Source organism: Lissotriton vulgaris, chromosome 12, assembly GCF_964263255.1.
Source record: "Lissotriton vulgaris chromosome 12, aLisVul1.2, whole genome shotgun sequence".
NCBI lineage: Eukaryota > Metazoa > Chordata > Amphibia > Caudata > Salamandridae > Lissotriton > Lissotriton vulgaris.
This window is the reverse complement of record NC_141700.1, coordinates 390,212,994-390,235,975: the sequence shown is the minus strand read 5'-3', so window position 1 is coordinate 390,235,975 and position 22,982 is coordinate 390,212,994. Positions and strand designations below refer to the sequence as shown.

Sequence of the window (22,982 nt, the reverse complement as noted above, 5' to 3'; positions counted from 1 at the left end):
CCAGAGACACATACAGCTGAGCCAGACTGCGGTACTGCATGTATAAATTAGGCTTAAGAGAGCGTTAGAGCAGACACTGTCAGCGGCGAACGGTTTGCATATATGTATGATGTTATTGTATACGTGTCCATGTATAATCCCCAGTTGGGGCAGCCCCCGCCACATGACCTTCATGTTTGTGTATGTTGGCTTGAATACATGATGAAGCACACCGGTGACCTGTGTGTAAAGTTCTATTACGGTTTCACTTTCAAGCGCTGTGTTATTTCTGCTGCTTAACAGGACGAGGTGGTGTTAATAATCATGCTATAAAAATGTGCTTCAGCAGCAAGCACAGTAACACAGATCCTCTTCTGAGCGGCTGTCTGCTTGCCCTGTTACATTGGGGAACTGCTCAATGACAGTTTTAGGCTATGTTAGTAGTCGCACAGGGCACAAGTCCTAAACAAGCATTTACAATGCAATGGTTTCGCCTTTGTTAAAGTTAGAGCTATTGGCATTGCTCTTGACATTATTTTTATTTATGTATTTTTTAACATAAATAAATGGCATTGTCATTTACAATGCCACTAGCTTTATCTCTCGCAAATGACACACACAGAGCCCCCCCCACACACACAGCCACACAAAGCTCCCCACACACACAGCCGCACAAAGCTCCCCACACACACAGCCGCACAAAGCTCCCCACACACACAGCCACACAAAGCTCCCCACACACACAGCCACATAAAGCTCCCCACACACACAGCCACACAAACCTCCCCACACACACAGCCACACAGAGCCCTCCACACACACCCACATGGCACAAGCAGGCAACAGGGGCACACTGAGGCACAAGCAGGCAACAGGGGCACACGGACGCACAAGCAGGCAACAGGGGCACACTGAGGCACAAGCAGGCAACAGGGGCACACGGAGGCACAAGCAGGCAACAGGGGCACACGGAGGCACAAGCAGGCAACAGGGGCACAAGCAGGCAACAAGGGCACACGGAGGCACAAGCAGGCAACAGGGGCACACGGAGGCACAAGCAGGCAACAGGGGCGCACAAGCAGGCAACAGGGGCACGAAAACTGAGGCACAAGCAGGCGACAGGGGCACACGGAGGCACAAGCAGGCAACAGGGGCACACGGAGGCACAAGCAGGCAACAGGGGCACACGGAGGCACAAGCAGGCAACAGGGGCGCACAAGCAGGCAACAGGGGCGCACAAGCAGGCAACAGGGGCACGAAAACTGAGGCACAAACAGGCGACAGGGGCACACGGAGGCACAAGCAGGCAACAGGGGCACACGGAGGCACAAGCAGGCAACAGGGTCAGGAAAACAAGCACAAGCAGGCAAAAGGGTCACAAGCAGGAATTGTAATTTAGACGGGGCTGAAGTGGAGAACGGTCAGTAGGGAAGTAGTGTGGCTGGTGCAGTGGTACCAAGTGGTACCAATTATTCTGCAATTGACACTTGCTTTATTCCCACCTTTCTGTTTACAGACTACACTCCGAGCTACTGTAGTGGCAGTATCCTCTGAGCTCGTGTCGCAGAGCTACCAGGTGGCGCAATGTATATTCAAGAGCACGTATGGGCCCCTATGTATAATATAGTCTCGGCGTGAAAGCAGCAAAATACAAAAAATATGTATGATTACAGCTTTACAGATGAACAGCAGTAAAGATGCATGATTAGAAATAGTGAGTTTAAACTACTAGTGTGAACTTTTTGGGTGTGTTCCTGCCTAATCAAATATATGAAGAATGCTACCTTTTTTTACTGGATCTGTACTATAAATGTATTAAAATGTGTTTTATTGGAATACAAATAGCTTAATTAAATCCCTCCTTCAGAAACAAAAAGAGTAGCTTTGGGTTCAAAAAGAAGGTTGTGTGCTAAAGGTCACACTGTGTGACAGAGCTTGGGTATAGTAGTCGTTTTACAAAGTGCACTTAAGCCGAAGCTGGTTTAGCATTTACTGTATTTTTGTAGGGACCTTGTAGTTAGGAGACCTGTTTGTACCTTAGTAAATATGGGCCAAAGCTTTAACGACTCACTCATCGAAACAGTTTGCTAATCCTGCCACTATTTAATTAAATTCCAGAAAAAATATGTAATGCGTTTTTAAAGACCACTTGCTGATGGCAGCAGCGTCCTTTGCCATGGTGGTCCCCTGTCATGCTCCATAAATGGCACATGCCATCCAGGTTACTTTGGAGGGTGGCACAGGGGCACAGCGTGGCGATCTCTTTCACGCAGAGGGACGGTTTCAAGACCTCAACAAAGAGAGGCATTCGCCCCTCCATGCCCCCTGCCCCCTGCGGGGGGCGTGTCACAACTAGCAGGCCTGGCGTGCACCAAGCACATCTGTCACTTGTGAGGAAATAAATGGCTCTCCGTGTGGCCAATGGGCTGGCAGTGACTCAGGAGGTCAGCCAACCATGGCAGCCCACCAGCACCTGCCGCCATTTACGCGACACCCCGGCCAGCACGCACAAAGCCAGGCCGCACTCTCTGAACCCGGATCACCAAGGGGTGACCTAAGGCACACAAAACATCCCCCCCAAGGAAGGTTGGCATTTGGAACCCTCCACCCAGCCTTTGTTACAGCGTGGCCCTACACCAATGTCTGCCAAAAAACACCTGCATTACCATAATGTCTGTGCGGGTTCAATGTGCTAAATTACATTAACGCATCTCTCTCCTGCATACATACACAGAACCGTCTGCTTCAGAAACGTGTTTCTAAAACTCCCGTCAAAGTTTTATCTCTCTACTTTGGTTTCCAGTTGATTTTCCCATACTACAAACGGGCTGCGTTAAACCTCTTTACTTCAGGTGTGTATCTTGTGTACAATATGTGATCTCTTTACTCGCTCTCTGATTAACCTGTAGCAGTTAGAATCAAGGAAAGGCGAACTCGCCGTTTCATCCTTCCGAGGTCGATACCCCAACCATCATGCAAACGGGTGATAGTAACACCTGTTATGTACAGCGCCTATTGGTGGCAAAAAGTGCAACATTAAGCGCTGTAAATAATATTACTCCCCACTCAACAACGTAAATACAGTAATAAATGACTCCTTACCTAAATGAGAACCCGTCCTATACCAGCCAAAAACTCCAGGTCCCAGATTGCATGAATTAAAAAAAAAGATAAAATGCCTAAGGTTGTAAAGGTCTGCTGGCAAGGTGCAGTAAGTCCCAGGGAAGCTTGAAGGTGTCCGGAGAGGTGCAAGAAAGTCAGCGGCCACACATCCCAGGACTTCGAGGGGCAGGAGGTGGGCAGCTGAGCGGCATCCAAGAACCCGGTGCGGATGAGGGACACGGAGCCGCGGTGCCACCGGGAGGGGAACTGAAAGTGAAATAGGCGAGCGCTGGGCTCAGGACAACACGGGGGAGCCTCGCAGGGCTTCGGATATCGAGGGAGCCTTGCAGGCTCAGAGGAGTGACACCCTGCCACACGGAGCCTTCCCTAGCCCATTTGACTTACCGGGCACTCTGGCGGGGGCTCCTTGCGGGGGTCACATTGCTCCTTCTCTCCGGACTTGCTTTGAGGGACGGCCGGACTCCAGATACCTCCGGGCGCGCGCGGGGACGCCTCTCAGGTCGGGCCAATCTCTGCCCGGCCCAGGAATGACGCGGGGGAGTCCCGGCGGCCGAGGACCAATCGCCGGGCTGAGGGGGAGAGCTGACGACGGCCGGCCGGGGCCTCTTCCGCGGCTGTTTCCACCAGCGGCTCAGGAGCCCAGGCAGAGCTTCGGCTCACTCCCGGGCAGGGGGCGTGAGGGGGGAGGGGGGCGGGAGAGAACACGAACGGCGGGAGGGAGGCCTACGAGGACGGGGGGGGGGCGGGAGAGGAACGGACGGCGGGAGGGGGCGGGAGAGGACACAGGGGGCGTGAGGGGGGAGGGGGGGCGGGAGAGAACACGAACGGCGGGAGGGAGGCGGGAAACGTGCCGGGGAAAAACATGCCCAGGACAGCAGCAATCACGGCCGGGCCGGACCAGACTCGGGGGCGTTCCCGGCGTCGCGTGACGTCGGCAAAAGCCAAAGAATCTCGGGAACGCCCCCGTGTCTGGTCCGGCATTGATGGACAGGCCCCTCGTCCAATGGCTAGGCTCCATTTATGGAGCTAGCCAATGGGACGGGGGGCGTGTTCCATAGTGCCTTACTGTACTCATTAGATTTCTCTGGAGGAGGAGCCTAACGGCTCCGCCCCCCAGCGAAACCTAAAAAAGAAGTGGGGGGACTCTCCAAGGTAGGCGTGGTCACAGGAAGTGACATCACGGCAGGAAGTGACATCACAGCAGGAAGTGACATCACGGCAGGAAGTGACATCACGACAGGAAGTGACATCACGCTAGGAAGTGACATCGCATGTAAGGCAGATCTATCATTTGCATATATTGCAAGATTTAACAATTGAAGCTGCTTGGTAATTAAGCCTGTGACTTAAGGTCCCTGTATGGAGGAATTAGCAGCCCAAATGTGGATGAAGTTTGGCGTACAACTACATTAGTCAAGCCATTAAGTGCTGTAAGTTAGGCATACTAAAACATGGGACCATGAACAAAAGTAGAATTAGTGTGTTGAAAAAAGCCGAAGAAAAGCACATGCTAGAAACTACAATAGTGATTATCAAAACTATAAAATTTATTACGCTACCTAGAACATGACATTTACATTTATTAACAAGTATAATACACTGTGACCATGAGAAAAAAAAATGCAAGGTGCACACTTACAGTTAAAGCCTGATACTCTGTACATCTGTTATTTCAGACATTATGGGAGATGTTATATTGCCACAGGATGTCTGGCCATGGAAAATGTGAGACAGCTTATATCATTGTAATTCAGGACGGTGAGTGTAAAAATTCAGGACAAAGGGTCAAAATTCAGGACACAAATTCAGGACAGGAGGTCAAAATTCAGGACAAAACTTCAGGACAATAGGTACGTTTTACAGACACATCAGAGGTCGCGCAATAGTATATATGTAAGCCCAGCCATTTCTAAAAATATTCAACCATTTGCAAACCTATCCATCATGTATCCTTCCATCTGTCATTTCACTCATCCATCCCTTCATCCATCCCCTCATCCATCCTTTCACTCATCCTCAATTATCCATCCATCCATCCATCCAACCTTTCACTCTATCCATCTGTACACTTATCCATCCACTCTTCATCCCATCCATCCATTCACTCATCCATTCAGCCATTTACCCTTTCACCAATCCAGCCATCCTTTCACTTACTAATCCTTCCACCCATCCACTCTTTTAGTCATCCATCCATCTCCCCTTTCTCTCTCCATCGACCCTTTCACTTAGCCTTCCTTCCATCCATCCACCCACCCATCCATCCATCTACTCATCCACTCATGAATCCATCCATTGCCCCTTTCACTCATCCATCTATCATTTCACTCCTTCACACATCTATTCATCCTTTTGTCCATCTACCCTCCCTTTCACTCACTCATCCATCCTTACACCCACCCTTTCACTCATATGCCCATTCATTCACCCTTGCACTTATCAATCCATCAATCCATCCATCATTTCACACATCCACCTACCCCCCATCATCCACCCACTCATCCATCCATCCTTTCACCCACCCACTCATCATCATCCATCCATCCATCCTTTCACCCACCCACTCATCTTCCATCCATCCATCCTTTCACCCACCCACTTATCCATCCATCCATCCCTTCACCCACTCTCCACCCATCCATCCTTTCACCCACCCATCATCCATCCCTTCACCCACTCTCCATCCATCCTTTCACCCACCCACCCATCATCCATTCATCCATCTGTCCTTCCCCTCATCATCCATCCATCCCCTCATCATCCAGCCATCCTTCCCCTCATCATCCGTCCATCCTTTTCCCTCATCATCCATCCATCCTTTTCCCTAATAATCCATCCATCCATCCATCCTTCCCCTCATCATCCATCCATCCTTTTCCCTCATCATCCATCCATCCATCCATCCATCCATCCTTCCCCCTCATCATCCATCCATCCTTCCCCTCATCATCCATCCATCCATCCATCCTTTTCCCTCATCATCCATCCATCCATCCATCCATCCTTCCCCTCATCATCCATCCATCCATCTATCCCCTCATCATCCATCCACCCACCCTTCCCCTCATCATCCATCCTTTCACCCACCCCCTCATGAGCCATCCATCCTTCCCCTCATCATCCATCCATCCATCCATCCTTCCCCTCATCATCCATCCTTTCCCATCATCCATCATCCTTCCCCTCATTCATCCATCCTTCCCCTCACCCATCCATCCCATCCATTTATCCTGCCCTTCATCCATCCATCCTTCCCCTTACCCATCCATCCATCCCATCCATTTATCATGCCCCTCATCCATCCTTCCCCTCCATCCATCCATCCATCCTTCTCCTCATCCATCATCCTTCCCCTCACCATCCATCCATCCCATCCATTTATCCTGCCCTTCATCCATCCATCCTTCCCCTTACCCATCCATCCATCCATCCCATCCATCCATCCTGCCCCTCATCCATCCTTCCCCTCCATCCATCCATCCATCCATCCTTATCCTCATCCATCATCCTTCCCCTCACCCATCCATCCATCCCATCCATTTATCGTGCCCCTCATCCATCCATCCTTCATCCTTCCCCTCATCCATCCTTCCCCTCACCAATCCATTTAATCTGCCCTTCATCCATCCATCCTTCCCCTCCATCCATCCATCCTTCCCCTCATCCATTTATCCTTCCCCTCATCCATCCATCCTTCCCCTCCATCCCTCATCCTTCCCCTCATCCATCTTTCCCCTCTTCAATCATCCAGCTACCCTTCCACCCATACGTCCAGCTATTTACATTTTCTCTCCATCCTTCCCCTCACTCATCAATCCATCTATCCTCTCTCATTATCCATTTATTCAATCTTTCATTCATCCATTCACCCTTTCACTAATTCATCCAGCCATTCACACATCCCTTCACGTACTTACATGCCCACCTTTCCATATTAATTTTGAGCTGAGCCCTTTTGAGAAGAAGCCCATCAAGAACTTCACCCTCACTGCAGAGGCCGTTCCAGGACTGGGACAGAAGCCACCCAGGGCGGAGACAGGATCCACCACAGGGGGGAAAAGAGCCATCACAGGCGGGGGTGGACTGGAGCCACAACATGGGGGGACAGGAGCAGAAGTCATCACAGGAGAGGGAGCGTGATCCACCAGGGTGGGCACAGGGGTGGGCATGCAGTATTCTAGTATCATCTTGGGCTTCTCGCCCCCTCCTGTACAAGACAACGAGAAGACAGGCTCTCTGTCCAAAATGCCATCCCCCACTGTGATGTACAGTACTTACAGGAGATACTCCGAGAGAACTGATTGAACTGATTGTCCTCCATATTTTGTTAGTCAGTGTGGGTGCGATTGTGCCATTTCTTTATTGGATTACATTATGCATGTTTGAAGAACCGAGGTTTGCTTACAAATTAGTGACAGTAATTAAGCTCGGTGAAGAGAAGCGGGTGCTGCCTCGGTGTAATCAGGGGTGTAATCTGGCCGAGTCTAGGATGTTTGGGGCCCTGGGTAGAAATGGAATGTGTGAGCCCCCCTCTAAATAGCAGATACAAGACGCATTCAGGGCTGTTTGCGTGTGAATGGATGCCTCCTGCTCATGAACCTGCAGCCCCTCCCTCACATTCACCTTCAAGCACCTCTTAACAGCTCATCAAGGGCTGGAGGTGTGAGGGTTGCCATCCCGCTGTGCCTCTACAGTGCTGCTGGGGGTGCTTGGTAACGTCTGGATTCAGCCAGCCACTCGCCCACCCGGAAATGCTTTATTTAATTTGTGCGCGCCGCGCTCCCGTTTTTTATTTAATGGTGGACGCGGTTTTCATTTAGCAGGGTGGACGGCGTCCACCCTGAAAAACCCTCGGAAATAAGTGGGGGGATGCCGTCCACCCGCGTGGTACCCCGACTCGTGCCCTGTAGTCGCATCCATTAACTCTTTTGGGGTCGGGTGAATGTGTCAGCCACTGTGGTGCCTGTCAACTTCTTAGCATGCCGAACGAAGTCAGTAGAGCCTGTAGGAACAGGCTGCAACTGGTTTGATGGTGACTGCCGCCGACGGGTCTCAGCACGTGGGAGGCGCGCTGGACCGAGGCGGACCGCTCGGTCAGCTAATTTGTTTGATGAACTTATTTTCTTTTGGAATAATACAGCATGTGGCATATGATGTCAATCTTCTTGGAGTTTCTCATTGGTGAGATGAGTGTCATTGCTTTTATTTATATGTTTCCCTCGTCTTTATTGCTTGATGCTGCTCGCCAAAAAGTGTCACTCATAGTGGTTGAAATGTCACTCAGATTTACACTGTAATTATGAAAATGTCACACATAGCAATCTGAAACCTTGGCAGCTATGGAAATGTCTTTACTGTGGAGAATGGTGGTAGGCGAAAGTAATCATTTGCAGTTTGTTCGCCTAGTCTAAATAGGGGAGGGGGCGGACAAACGGTACAACCTACAACTGCCCTTACTCCTTTGGGTTGTTGGAGGTGTATGTCAGTGGCGGAGACAGAGTAGTACATATTGAAGGTCTGAGACGGGCGACCTTAAGTAAAGTGTAAAGTGTACTTCATCGCCGCTGCAACAGAATAGCCTTTCCGCTGCACTCTAAATCAGGCCATTGTAATCGTCCTAAAAAGGGCTCCTTGAAGTTCAATGCCATAGTTCCTGCCTTATGGGCAAGTTTACCTAATCATATAACTACATCTGCATTGATAGTAAAATACATGCATTTCTTTTTTGTAGACTTGGAGACCATAGACAGCAAATTAACTTTTATTGTATGAAATCCTCCTCAGGGAACAGTGAGAACTACCCTTCAGAGAGGGCAACAACCTGGAAAAAACTAAATAAGCACAAATCTTTTTTGCATCACTGCGGATTCATATCCTAGAGTTTTCCTTCTAGCCTAACCGGTGATTACTCATGCAAGTGTTAAAATGGTTAGGGACTATATTATTAACAGTGTCCTGGGACTGAAATCAGCACGTGTGCCCACTTTTTGCACCCACCCAGGACTCTTTGGTATTGAAGAAGGGCTCACAGATGACTGTGTTGAGCCTTCTCTAATGCAGATTGTGCCAGTGCGATCTCAAGAGGGCGTTCCCTCATTTGCATGAGTGCAGCCCTCTACAAATGAGGAAGGACTTTGCCTCTGCATCTGTGCCATATTACAGAAACTGGCACAGTGGCAAAGGAGCTACCAGCAGGTAAACTGACCATGTGCCACAAAGAGGTGATTCACTGTCAGAGCCCCTGAGCATGATCCTTGAAAGAGGGGAAAAGGTTACTATGTCCCCCCCCCTATGTCACCCACTGTCCCCTCCTGCAGGAGGATCTATGTTCCCATTTGCAATGCAGACCAGTTGCCACCTGCACAGTGAAAGGTGGACTGGTAGCTTCAAACAGCTGGCAGGTGTGAGTTCACAGCTGTACTGCAGACAGCACAATGATTGTGAAAGGGTGAGTTGCCTGTTTTGGGCCCAGTGCTTCCAGTTAAAGCTGCACCACAGCACACATCAGGACACTGTGCCCTGTCTCTGATAAGGACCTTGCTGTTTGAAGCTGCCATTCCGCCTTTCAATGTGCGGGTGGCAATGCAGCTTACTTTTGAAAGGGGAACAGAAATTCTACTGCAGGGGGTACAGTGTGTGATTGAGCCTGCCCACAGGGAGATGCTTTGGATGGTCAGGGGATTCCCATCTTGCAAGTGGTTCCCATGGAGGCATACTGACTATGCACCGGCTCTATGTCGTGTACAGTCACAGTGCCTTCTGATGGTCTATTCTCTTCTGTATTTTGTGCTTACATCTGTAATATAGTGTGGGCACAGTGGCAAAATGTTCCTTCAAGCAAATGACAATTGCAAAAACAACAGTTGATGGACAGAATGCAGAAAAATGTCATACATTCACCCCAGTACAGAGATCTGGGCCTAAATTCATCGTTTTTTTTTCACTACACACCACCCCAGTTCAGACATTGCCATATGAAAATCAGCCTTGACCCTGTGCCTCATGGGAACAGTCCAGCCCGAACTGCCAAGCCACGTCTTTCCTGGACCGGAATCAAGCATCCTAGGACCGGTCACTGCTCACTTTGCCACTGGATTCAAGCAAGCTGGGCTGAAGACCGCTGAAATGCCAGAAACCGGTCCTCGGAAGCTTGTTTCCGGTCCAGGGAAGGCATGGCTTGGCAGTTCGGGCTGGACTGTTCCCATGAGGCACAGGGGCAGACTGATTTGCATATGGCCATGTCTGAACTGGGGTGGCAGAGTGGGCTAAAGAGGTGAGTGTTTGATTGGTTCAGATGCTCCGTCCATCACCATCCCCTTTTGTACCACTTCAAGCAAATGACAGGCACAGCCCCGTAGGATTGCATCTGTGATATGTGTGCATGGCAACACGCCACCATACACAGGAGGGCAAGGCACAACCCATAGGGATCGAGCTTATGCTTCGTATATGCTGGTGCTATCTGTATCACAGAAGGGGCTGTGCAAGCGACTGCAGCACTGCCTGGACACTTTTGTTAATGTGACCCCTGAACTCCTTCCCAGAAGTCAATATACCAGGGTATGTGCCATCAGTATCCATGTGTTTCACAGCAATAATTTGCCATGCACGTCACCCAAGCTTGTGTAAACGCACTGAAATGACTACAAGGTAAAATCGCCAAGGTTTATGATTAAAAATGAACACAATTGTCACTCTTTTCACAACAAAAAAGGAAAGACACAGTACTTATTTCTTGAACATGTTAGGATTTTTTTTAGATAAGGAATTAAAGAGCCTGTCTCTCACAGAATAGATGATCAAAACCTCAATTAAAGCAGAATGTCAGTCCTGTGTGGAAAGGGTATCTCATTGCCATCAAACGCATCCTCCCACAATTTAGTGTGTGTGAGGAAAAGTTGCAATACTCATTTCAGATTAATACATTTTCTCTAAACAAGCTTCTATTAGAATTAGCGAGTGCACTGAGACAGTATTCTTAGCATGTGATAAAGAATTGGTGCCTTTTCAGAACTAGATAATGAAAAGACTTACTTCAAATGTAAGCTTTTTCTTGCATGTACGTTCGTGTTCTTTATCCGTCTTCTTTTCATCGCCACAAAATATTCCTTCAACCTTCTCGGGAGGCAGATCAACTGCAACAAAAAAAAACAGTATTTAAACAAGGATCACATTAATGTGTGTATAAAAGTAAAAAGCAATCAATTTGAAGATTTAAACACCCTGTGGAAAATATTGTAATTCGTACCAAGTTGAAATGTGTCTACAGAGATAAAAACTCGACCCACCAACCAGCTAGAAATGACTATCATAGTTGTACATATGTAAGGATGATTCATGTAATTTTGCACTTTAATATTGCTAAATTTGCACATACATTAGTATACAAATGCACTAAAAAGCACTTTAAAGACTGTCGGATATGTAGTGTTAAATGTATACCGTATTCAAGTAATCATGGCATTTGGCAAACCAAAATTGATATAAATATATGCTGTTTTTATTTTATTTTATGTTGTTGCTATATGGTTGTATTCATACATACCGAATAAAGCATTTTGAAATTGAATTGACTATCATAGTATCAATGTACTCTTAATATGGCTAATAGCCTTCAAACGGTTCTTTGGCACCATATATACGAATGGGGAAATATTTGTTGCAACACAAACTTGAATCTGAAAGAACAAGTCATCAACCCCTCAGGCTAAGTATTTTGCTGCTTGAGGTTAAGGGTAAACAGCACACTAGAGCTGCTCTCAGCTTTAAACTGGACACTTAAACTTTCCCCCTAAATCCTGACATATTGTCACTTCAGATTTCTTAATTTACTCTATAAAGTGTACATAGTACAGACTGTAAGGGGCCAGAAAGCTTGCTCTCTTTCCCTTCATAGGAAATAAACTGATTGCGTACTCCACCATACTGTACGGACATACATTTGTGTACAGCCGGGCTCAGAAAATCATGGACCAGAGATTGGCCAACTTATTTTAGAAGATGATGGTAGGAGCTCGTTTTGTGGAAACTACACTGGTTAAAAGAGGTTTGTCATCAGAATCTGGCTGAATCAAACAGTCAGTAATCACTTCTGCCTGAAAAGGGCACTACCTTTAGTTAGGACACAACACGTTATGTCTCAGAACTGATGGCACAGTGTAGATTTGTATATCAAGGGAAGAGGAGCCATCAGGGAACCTTAGTGGCAGCCCACATATCCTCGGGCCAACAGCAATGCTGTGATTGGCTGGCAGAAATGTGAGTAGAAAGACCCCATTGGTGCAATATAGGGGGTATGTGAGGGACCCCTGATGGACAAGAAAAAAAAAAACTATTTTCCACGTCTGAGGATTTTCAGATCTGCTCACGCAGTGCCCCTCAGTGGAAAGTGGTGGCAAATTCGCAATTTCGGCTGTAAAAATTAAAAATAAAAAACATACATATGCCCTCACAGATGCACTCAGACACTCACAGACCCACTCACACTTTCACACACAGATCCAATCAGACACTCACACACCCACTCAAACACTCAACGTGGTGAAAACCACGTTGTAACTTTACCACACATGTTTTTGAACGTATGTGCTTTTATAACATATGCGTTTACCATGCATTTAAGGTTAGGTTCGTGGGTGGGGGGTCTCTCCCCACACACACCCACTGACAGAACCATTCAGACACTGACCCACTACCTCACAAACCCATTCAGACACTCTCACACCCACTCAGAGACCCACTCAGACACTCACAGACCCACTCAGACACACATCCACTCACAGACCCACTCAGACACCCACACACCCACTCAGACACTCTCACACCCACTCACAGGCCCACTCAGACACTCACAAACCCACTGAGTAGCACTCTCATACCCACTCAGACATTCATATTCTCACTCACAGACCTATTGAGACACTCACAAACCTTTTCACAGAGCCATTCAGACACTTACACACCTAATCACAGACCCTCTCAGACACTTTCATACCCACTCACAGACTCACACAGGCACTGTCACACCCACTCATAGACCCACTCCAAAACACACTTAGACACTCTCACACCCAGTCACAGACCCCTTCATAAACTCCCACTGACAGACCCATTCAGACACACTCACACCCACTCGCAGACCCACTCACAACCACTCACAGAGCCACTCAGACACTTGCATACCCATTGAGACACTCAGACACCCACTCACACACTCACAAACCCACTCACAGAGCCATTCAAACACTGACAAACTCACTCACAGACCCACTCACACTCATACCCACTCATATATGCACTCAGACACTCGCACACCCACTCAGGCACTCTCACACCCACTCACAGACCCACTCAGGCACTCACACACCCACTCAGAGACCAACTCACACACATATGCCCACTAACAAACCCACTCATACCCACTCACACACCCACTCAGGCACTCCTACACCCACTCACAGACCCACTCAGGCACTCTTTCACACAGTTACAGACCCACTCATACATTTACACACTGGCTCACAGACTGATACAGACACTGACAAATCCAATCACAGACCCACACAACCACTCAGAGACCCATACAACCAACACACAACCACTCACAAAACCAGGCACAGTCCCACACAAGCACTCACACATCCACACAACCACTCACACCCTCTCAGAGACCCAAACAACCACTTACAGTGCCAATCACAGACTTCACTGACCCATACAGCCACTCACACACCCATTCATAATCCAATAGAGCCATGCCCACATCCCAAATAATACTGACATACCCACTCACCATCCAATAAGCCACTCACACACCCACAAAACCAATCACACATCCACAAAACCACTCACACAACCACTCACAGACCTATACAGCCACTCTTCCTCTCAAAGGTTACAGCGATGTTATAGTTAGGAAATAAACTTTAAAATGCTCGGTAATTCACACATAAAAGATTACAGGGATATTATTGTTAGTAAATAGCATTAAAAAACATAGAATCTCACTGAATAAAACAAAGGTTACATGGGCTTTATAGTCAGAAAATAGAATTTAAAAACCTTAGAAATTTCACTGGGAAAAAAAACAAAGTTCACAGGGACGTTATAGTTAGGCTCAGATTCTACACACACAAAACCATAGAAATTCAGCTGTTTTAGTTAACTGGGCTAACTATCACTTACGCCCCTGCAATGAACTGCTTATGACCGCACATATTACAAATCTCATTAAGTAATGATTTGACTGCCTAAACATTTCTAGCGCCATATGCAATGTCTCCTGTATCTGAATGTAGACTACATTTACTCTGTTTTTTATCAAATGCCTATCACTGGGGTTAGTCCTCAAGGGGCCAATAGTTAATTGTGTGCCTTTTATAAGAAGGTACAGATAAAGCAAGCTGTAGCTCAAACTGGCCACAGAAATGTTGGAGTCAAAATAATGGTCATAACTGACTCAGAAATAAAAATCTTACAAAAGCCACACAAAACATACCAATAAAATGTAAAGCAATAAAAAATAAATTTTTTGTTGGTCAAAAATTAATTTAGCGGGCAATTTTTCATTAAATGAAGCTGCTGACATATTTATTTCCTAAAATATGCAAAAGGAAAAGACTGGTGTAATCCATATGGTGTATGAATTCCTCATGGCTGCGCCCTCTGGCAAAAGACCTTCGAGCTAGCACGAACAGCTTCTGGCAGATTGAGTATTGGAACCGGTGGAACAATTTGCAGAATTGACTGGAAGACTCAAGGGAGTGTAGATTTTTTTTATACTTGGCAATTATTATATTCTCACAAATGAAATGTAATGGAAACTTTCGCGTTTGGGAATGTGCTCCTTTTTTGCAAAAGAATGTTCTTTCACAGCCTAACCCACCATATCTAATGGCTTGTTGTATGTTAAAAAAAATAATCAGTGTAAAGCAAGGTGAGTTCATAAACATAGTGGTACAGAAAAGAATTTGACAAACAATATTTCAAAAACAAAATATATATAAGCAAAATAAAAATAAATCAACACCAGAAAAATCTATTTACTTATCTCTGATAAACCAAGGCATGAAGATACCTGGTCATTTACATGGAGTTTAAACTTACCGAATACATTTCACATGAGATATCATACCCCGCCTTGTTTTGATGAGGGGGCAGGGATCATCCTACAAGCAGGTGTAGTCTATAGCATGAGTGCATCCACCTGTGGGCGGGAGCTTGTGAGTCCCCAGGGTGGTTAGGTTGCCCTTCCAATAGAAGCCCACATTGGCAGCGCAGTTCTTCTGCTATGGCAGAGGAGCTTCACCCTGTGCCAGCCGCCTTAAACACGAAAAATTAGGCAATGATAAACCAGCTTTATTGTCGTTTCATATATTTTTCTGGCTGCCAAGTTTTGGGGAGGGGCCAAGTGGGGGGCAGGCACAAGAGGAAGTGTTGAACACTGGCATCAGTGCGCATGGTGGTTTAGTCAGCCCTCTTAGGCCAGTCAAAACGACATGCGTACTAAAGCTGTCGCCAACCTGAGCTGCGTCGCTGGGTTGAAGACAGCAGGCACCACCACAAATGGTCTCAAAAATCCTTTCTGTATGGGGTAAGGGAGCACCCGAGCTTCAAAATGTGATTTTGCCTGGAACTCCAACGACATGTTAACATAGGATACATCCCCTCCCTGCCGTTGTCTCTTTAACCACACAGACCCAGCACAGGGAGCATTTCGTCGTCAGCAGCCCGTGGTACAGCTTCCTCATGAGAAGCACACTGTGGAAACATGATTATGTGGGATCTGTGCCAAGAGTTTGTGCTACATTTTCTCTGGGTCGGCTCTGAAGATGATGAATTATGTCTGCCTTTGAAAAGAACAACAATTAAACGTTAATAATATCTCTTGCGATGACGGATGGGCCGCCCTGGTGGGAACGGCAAGGAGTCACTTTACAAGTCTAAAGAGCTTAACTGAATCAGGGCTGTACACGAGGGGACGCTAGGCAGGAATACGGGCTACACATAGGAAACACAGAAATGTTGAGCCGCTCACAGCCGCCTGCCATTGTTCACCAACATATCCTTGTTCATGTCCAAACACAAGGGAAACATAAACCCGCAGTCCACCTCCAGGAACGAAAAGTCTCTTTCTGTTTTTGCAACTATACGCTTGTGACAGGAAGTAATGTTTAGAAGAAGACTCAGGGCTTGCGAAACAATGTCGGGCTCAATAGTTTCACTTAAAAGCTCACAAATTACCTCTGCGAGTTACAGCTTAAAGCAGGTGCGATTTTGAGAGAAATCAAGGAAAGCATGTTTCTCAAAATGAGCCGAGTGCAGCTAATAAACGGAGACCCTCAACTAGCACAAAAGGTCTTAGAGGAAAATGCAAGTAAGATTTTGCACGAAAAAAAAGAATTATTTTGTATGTGTCAAACATACGACCCAGAACCAGGACCTTGGACTTGCACAGCCGGAGTCAAGGTGTGTATATTCTTTCTAGGTGCAAGTGACAAAACATGAGGCATGGCCATGGTCAAGGTGTGTATATCCCACCCCGGAGCAAGTGATATGTAATGAAGCATGGATGGAGTTAAGGTTTATATTCCACCTAGGAGCAAGTGACATGTAATGAGGCATGGCCATGGTCAATGTGTGTTTATCCCACCCAGGAGCAAGTGACATGTAATGAGGAATGGCCGGAGTCAAGGTGTGTGTACTCCGCCCAGGAAAAAGAGACGAGGCATGGCCATGTTCAAGGTGTGTATATTCAAACCAGGTGCAAGAGACATGTAACCAGGTGGATATATTCCACCCAGGGCCAAGAGACAAGGCATGAGGCGTGGCCGGAGTCAAAGTGTGTATATTCCACCCAGGAGCAAGTGACATGCAATGAGGCGTGGCCGGAGTCAAGATGTGCATATTCCACCCAGGATCAAGTGACATGCAATGAGGCATGGCCGAAGTCAAGGTTGTATATTCCACCCAGGAGCAAGTGACATGTAATGAGGTGTGCCCGGAGTCAAGATGTGCGTATTCAACCAGGAGCAAGTGACATGCAATGAGGCGTGGCCGGAGTCAAGATGTGCGTATTCAACCAGGAGCAAGTGACATGCAATGAGGCGTGGCCGGAGTCAAGGTAACATATTCCACCCAGGAGCAAGTGACATGTAATGAGGCCTGGCCGGGGTCAAGGTGTGTATATTCCACCCAGGAGCAAGAGACATGTAATGAGGCGTGGCCGGAGTCAAGGTGTGCATATTCCACCCAGAAGCAAGTGACATGTAATGAGGCGTGGCCGGAGTCAAGGTGTGCATATTCCACCCAGGAGCAAGTGACATGTAATGAGGCGTGGCCGGAGTCAAGGTGTGCATTTTCCACCCAGGAGCAAGTGACATGGAATGAGGCATGGCAGGACCCAGGGTTTATATTCCACCCAGGAGCAAGTGACATGCAATGAGGCGTGGTCGGAGTCAAGGTGCGTATATGCCATTCAGGAGAAAGTGACATGCAATGAGGCGTGGCCGGAGTCAAGGTGTGTATATTCCACCCAGGGGCAAGTGACATGTAATGAGGCGTGGCCGGAGTCAAGGTGTGTATATTCCAACCAGGAGCAAGTGACATGTAATGAGACATGGATGGTGTCAAGGTTTATATTCCACCCAGGAGCAAGTGACAAGTAATGAGGCGTGGCCGGAGTCAAGGTGTGTATATTCCACCCAGGAGCAAGTGACATGTAATGAGGCGTGGCCGGAGTCAAGGTAGCATATTCCACCCAGGAGCAAGTGACATGTAATGAGGCGTGGCCGGAGTCAAGGTAGCATATTCCACCCAGGAGCAAGTGACATGTAATGAGGCATGGCTGGAGTCAAGGTAGCATATTCCACCCAGGAGCAAGTGACAAGTAATGAGGCGTGGCCGGAGTCAAGGTGTGTATATTCCACCCAGAAGCAAGTGACATGCAATTAGGCGTGGGCAGAGTCAATGTGTGTATATTCCACCCTGGAGCAAGTGACATGGAATGAGGCATGGCCGGAGCCAGGGTTTATATTTCACTCAGGAGCAAGTGACATGCTGTGGATGTTTGATCTGGGCATGAGGACATCCAGTGCTTAACTTGAGCCAGTGGTTGATGAGGGTGGCCACTTGCACTCATTTTGGGGGGCCAGCATTCTTTTTTTCTTCAACAGACGTTTCCCGAGAGCAAAAGAGGTAAAACTCATAAAATAGAAAAAAGATGGAAGAGAAAGACGGAAAAACCGTCGCAAAGGAAGAAAGCTGGGACCAGCATAAGTGAGGTAAAGGGGCAGGGAGTGCCTAGCAGTGGCTTAAAGAGGCCTGAGGTGGATTCAAGACTATGCAGACTTGGTATACGGTGTGGTGTCATTTAACAGTGCCGGCGGTGGGCTTCTCATCAGCGCTTTGGGCACCAGCAATCATTCTTTGACAAATTAAGCACTGGAGAGACTAATGGCCAGACACATCATGCAGTGTATGATCGTCCTAGACACAGTGACAAGGAATGAGGTTGGGCAACTCAGGGTGTGGATGTTTGATCTGGGCATTGAGATAAGGAACGAGGCATGGCCAGACTCCTGGAATGGATGACAGATCCTGTGCATAGTGATGAGGAATGAGGCGTGGCTGGAGTCAAGGTGTGTATATTCCACTGAGGAGCAAGGGACAGGACTTGAGGCATGGCCAGACTCCTGGAATGGATGACAGATCCTGTGCATAGATATGAGGAATGAGGCGTGGCTGGAGTCAAGGTGTGTATATTCCACTGAGGAGCAAGGGACAGGACTTGAGGCATGGCCAGACTCATGGTGTGGATGTTCGATCTGGGCAAAGGGACAACCGGTGCTTAACTTGTGGAGAAGTGTGGCTCAGGGGTTAGAGGCGGCAGACCCGGAAGCTGAGATCGGTCCTGGACCAGGGTTCAATTCCCCGCCTCGGCGGGTCTTGGGCTAAAAATTCCACGGACTCGATAATTCTCGCTCCGGTGCCTTCTCGACTCACGGGTTCACACTCTGCGACTCTGGGCAATAGCTTGCTTAATCTCCACAACGGCCCCTCGCGGCGGGATGCCTGACTTTCACCTTGTGGATACCCACTGGGGCTATCACACAGTGGAATATCAGGACGGGTTCCCTAAGCAAGCGCCGGGACACCCACTGCGGGTAGCTGTGCGCTATATAAGCTCATTTACATTTACATTTACATTTACATTTACTTGAGCCAGTGGTTGATGGGGGAAGCCACCAGCACTCATTTTTTGGGTACCAGAACTCTTTTTTTCTTCATTAGATGTTTCCCAAGAAAAATCGAGGGAAAACTCACAAAGGGGAAAGATGGAGAATGAGAAAGACGGAAAAACCGTTGCAAAGGCAGAAAGCAGGGCCAATGCATAACTGAGGTAAAGGGGCAGGGAGTGTCTAGAAGTGGCTTATAGAGGCCTGCGGGTGATTCAAGACAATACAGTCTAGGTATTCGGTGTAGTCACATTTAACAGTGCTGTGGTGGGCTTCTCATTAGAGCTCTGGGCACCGGCAATCAATCTTTTACAAATTAAGCACTGGCCGGACAAGGAGAGACTTATGTGTATGATTAACCCAGGCATAGTGACAAGAAACTATGCTTGGCCAGACTCATGGTATTGATGACAGACCCTGGACATGGTGCCAAGGAACGAGGCATCGTCAGAGCCAAGGTGTGTATATTCTACCTAGGAGCAAGTGACAAGACGCGACCCATGGCCGGACACATGGTGTAAATGTTTGATCAGGGCTAAGGGACATGGAACAGGGCATGAACAGACATATGGTGTTGAGTTCGACCAGAGTATTGGGAAAAGGAAAGAGGCATGGCCGGACTCATGGTATGGAAGATGGACCCTGGGCAGTGGCGTAGCTAGACCTTTTGCCCCCCGTGGTGGTCCCTGCGTTTGGTGCTACGCGACGGTCACAAGTAAGAGCGAAGAGTGGCCTGAGACAGACAAGGGTAAAAGAGTCACCACCCCTAAAACTTGTGCCGCCCGGGGCAGACCGCTCCCTTGCTACACCACTGCCAGTGGGCATAGTGATGAGATCCAAGGCATGGCTGGTATAAATATATATATATATATATATATATATAGTTTTAAAATATAAAGAAGATATCTTGGCAAACGCCAGATCTGAAATGCTCATTTTAAATTTGCACCTCAAATTCATGAACTGAAAACAGCAAGCAGAACTGAGATCTATTGAAAATGAGGACCAGGCATACCTTTGGCAAACAGTGTTTTCCTAGAGTTCGTCTGCACGCCTAGTAGAGGGCATATCAAAACAATTTCCTAAATTGCTGCACTGCAACTCCACCCACGCCCGATGTCTAGACGCTGCAAGAAAAACAACTCTGGGCATGCCGCGTTTGTTCTCGTTCTGAAACGTCCGGCGCACATATTCCTCCAAGCTCGCGAGAACAGCAGAGGCTGAAATGTTTAACCCCTTCCATGCTGATGACGGCCCCCAGCCGTCATGCATCACGGGGCTCGTGTGCTGATGATGGCTGGGGGCCGTCATGAACCCGCCCACTCTTTAAAACGGCCGCACAGGCGCAGAATCGCGGCCGCGCCCAAGAGGTTAAACACTAAGGCCCATTAGCAAAATGCACATCTGCAAAGAACAGGGAACATTTTAACTGGTAAGGAATTGCACACTTGTGTTGTAGTCTAATTTGGTTTGCAATCACACAAGGACAATTTGTAATGCAGAGCAAACATGGGGAAATCCCCACTTCAACGCACTCATTTAAGAATCTCAGTTACAAATTGCATCAATCACTTTGCAGAAAACAGATTAAGACATGTACTAGGATAATCTCCGACCAACATTGCAGTACTGTAGCGCAGCGCTATAATCTCTGACCAACATTGCAGTACTGTAGCGAAGCTCTATATTCTCCTACAAACATTGCAGTACTGTAGCGCAACGCTATAATCTCTGACCGACACTACAGTACTGTGGCACAGCGCTATAATCTCCGAACAACATTGCAGTACTGTAGCGCAGCACTATAATTGCGGTCCAACATTGCAGTACTGTAGCGCAGTGCTATAATCTCCGACCAACATTGCAGTACTGTAGAGCATCGCTATAACAAAAACTGACAAAGCCAATAACGGGATGCTTAATTTGTGCCTGTGGTTTCCGGTGCCGAGCACCGGCATTTAATAGCCAACACTGGCTCTTATGGCAGTCAGCCACTTGGGGCGCTGTTTGCTACTTTTGAAATGAGCACAACAACAGTTGTTTAATATGCATCTAAAATGACAAATAACTGCTGCCTGAGCCATTAAAATAGCTTTTAGTGGCCAGGAATAGTCTCTACTGTGACACTTTTAGGAGTGAGACGCACGCTCACACACACACGTGTAGCGGCGGCAGGCACATGTAGGGGCGGTGGGGCTGGGCAGCGCGTGGCTGGGGGGACGCCAACAGATGACGGAATGGAATAGGTGTTATTTATTTTTTTAATTTTATCTATTCGTCGTCTATTGACTTCCCCCCCCTGCTCCCACCGCGCCCGCCTTACCGCGTTTACCTGTGCCTGCCGCCACTGCACACGTGTCAAGCTACTGTCTTCCACAGTACATAAAATAAAAAAAGTATGGCAGAAACAACAGTACTACAATCTTCTTTCATACACTGAGCTACAAAAAATAGCCAGAAGGGCAGCAGTACAGCTTGACTGTGTCTCTTACCCTTTAAAGTAGCACACTTGCTTGTGGTGACCCTGCATGCCCATCGAGGTTAGTTCTAGAGTGCGTTCCCGCTGATCCGGTGTCCTATTGCTGTACTACTGGAAGTGATATAAGCCGCTGCACCTGCATCAGATACTATGCAGCTTCACATAACTTGTAGGATATGTGATGTGAATGGTACTGCTCTTTTAATATGATTTCTTGGGTCTATAGAGTGCCTTGAATGTAATTTGCTGCATAGATCCCAGCTGTCTGGATTAGGCATTGGTACACAGATCTTGGCTCACCAGGATGAGCTTTGCTTAACAACTCTAGTAACTGAGACTGCAGTACATGGTTGTGAGTAGTGGGTGCTGCTTGGACCTGGTAGCGTATATGTTCTTTAGGAGATTTGCATGTTTGGCAAGGGATGTTAGTGGTGTGTAATACTGGAGGGTGTGCCTGGTTAGTCTAGTTGGCAACAGTGTGCCCCATATTAGCATTAACCGAGCATTATGCAAGCTACTTGTGTGTAGGGTTTACTGGTGTGGTAGATGCATACACACAGTGGTCCTTGAATCTGATTTCAAAAATGAAGCAAAAGGGACAGAGACTCAAATTCGAAAAGGAACAGGATGTGTGTATATATATATATATATCAGTAAAGTAATGATCCAATTCTTGGACGTTGAGATCTATGTCCAGAATGGGAAACTCCAGACTAGACTTCATAGAAAGCCCACAGCGGGCAATTCTATATTGCACGCCGGAAGTGCGCACCCTGGTCACCTCGTGAAAAGCATCCCCTACGGGGAATCCCTGCGTATTCGCAGGATATGCAGTTCGGAGGCTGACTTAGAGAAATGTCAAACTGAAGCATTTAAAAGATTTATTGCTAGAGGCTAACAACCCACTGCTCTGAAAGAGGCTTTAAAGAAAGCAAATGAGTTGAACCGAGACGAATATTTAAACTCTACTACAGCCATCAGGACAAGACAAGAATCTCTATCTGAGGTCCCTGATAAAATAAGCATGATCACTACCTATAATAGTGAGGAGAGGAAATTGAGAGGCATTCTTAAAAAACACTGGCCCCTGTTAAAGACAGACATTAGTGTTGCCCCTTTACTTCCTGAGGAACCGATAATAACTTTTAGAAGGGCACCCTCCATGC

General features: G+C 47.5%; 1 protein-coding gene across 3 annotated transcripts in view; it reads right to left on the bottom strand.

Annotated features, from left to right (window-relative positions):
- The window catches only part of NKD1 (NKD inhibitor of Wnt signaling pathway 1), a 215,500-nt gene that overhangs the window by 41,792 nt on the left and 150,726 nt on the right, over positions 1–22,982 (bottom strand). For all 3 annotated transcript variants that reach the window (XM_086945151.1, XM_086945153.1, XM_086945152.1), the window contains exon 5: positions 11,137–11,237. In XM_086945151.1, the coding sequence (XP_086801277.1) occupies positions 11,137–11,237 (101 nt within the window). The remainder of the gene's footprint in view (positions 1–11,136; positions 11,238–22,982) is intronic.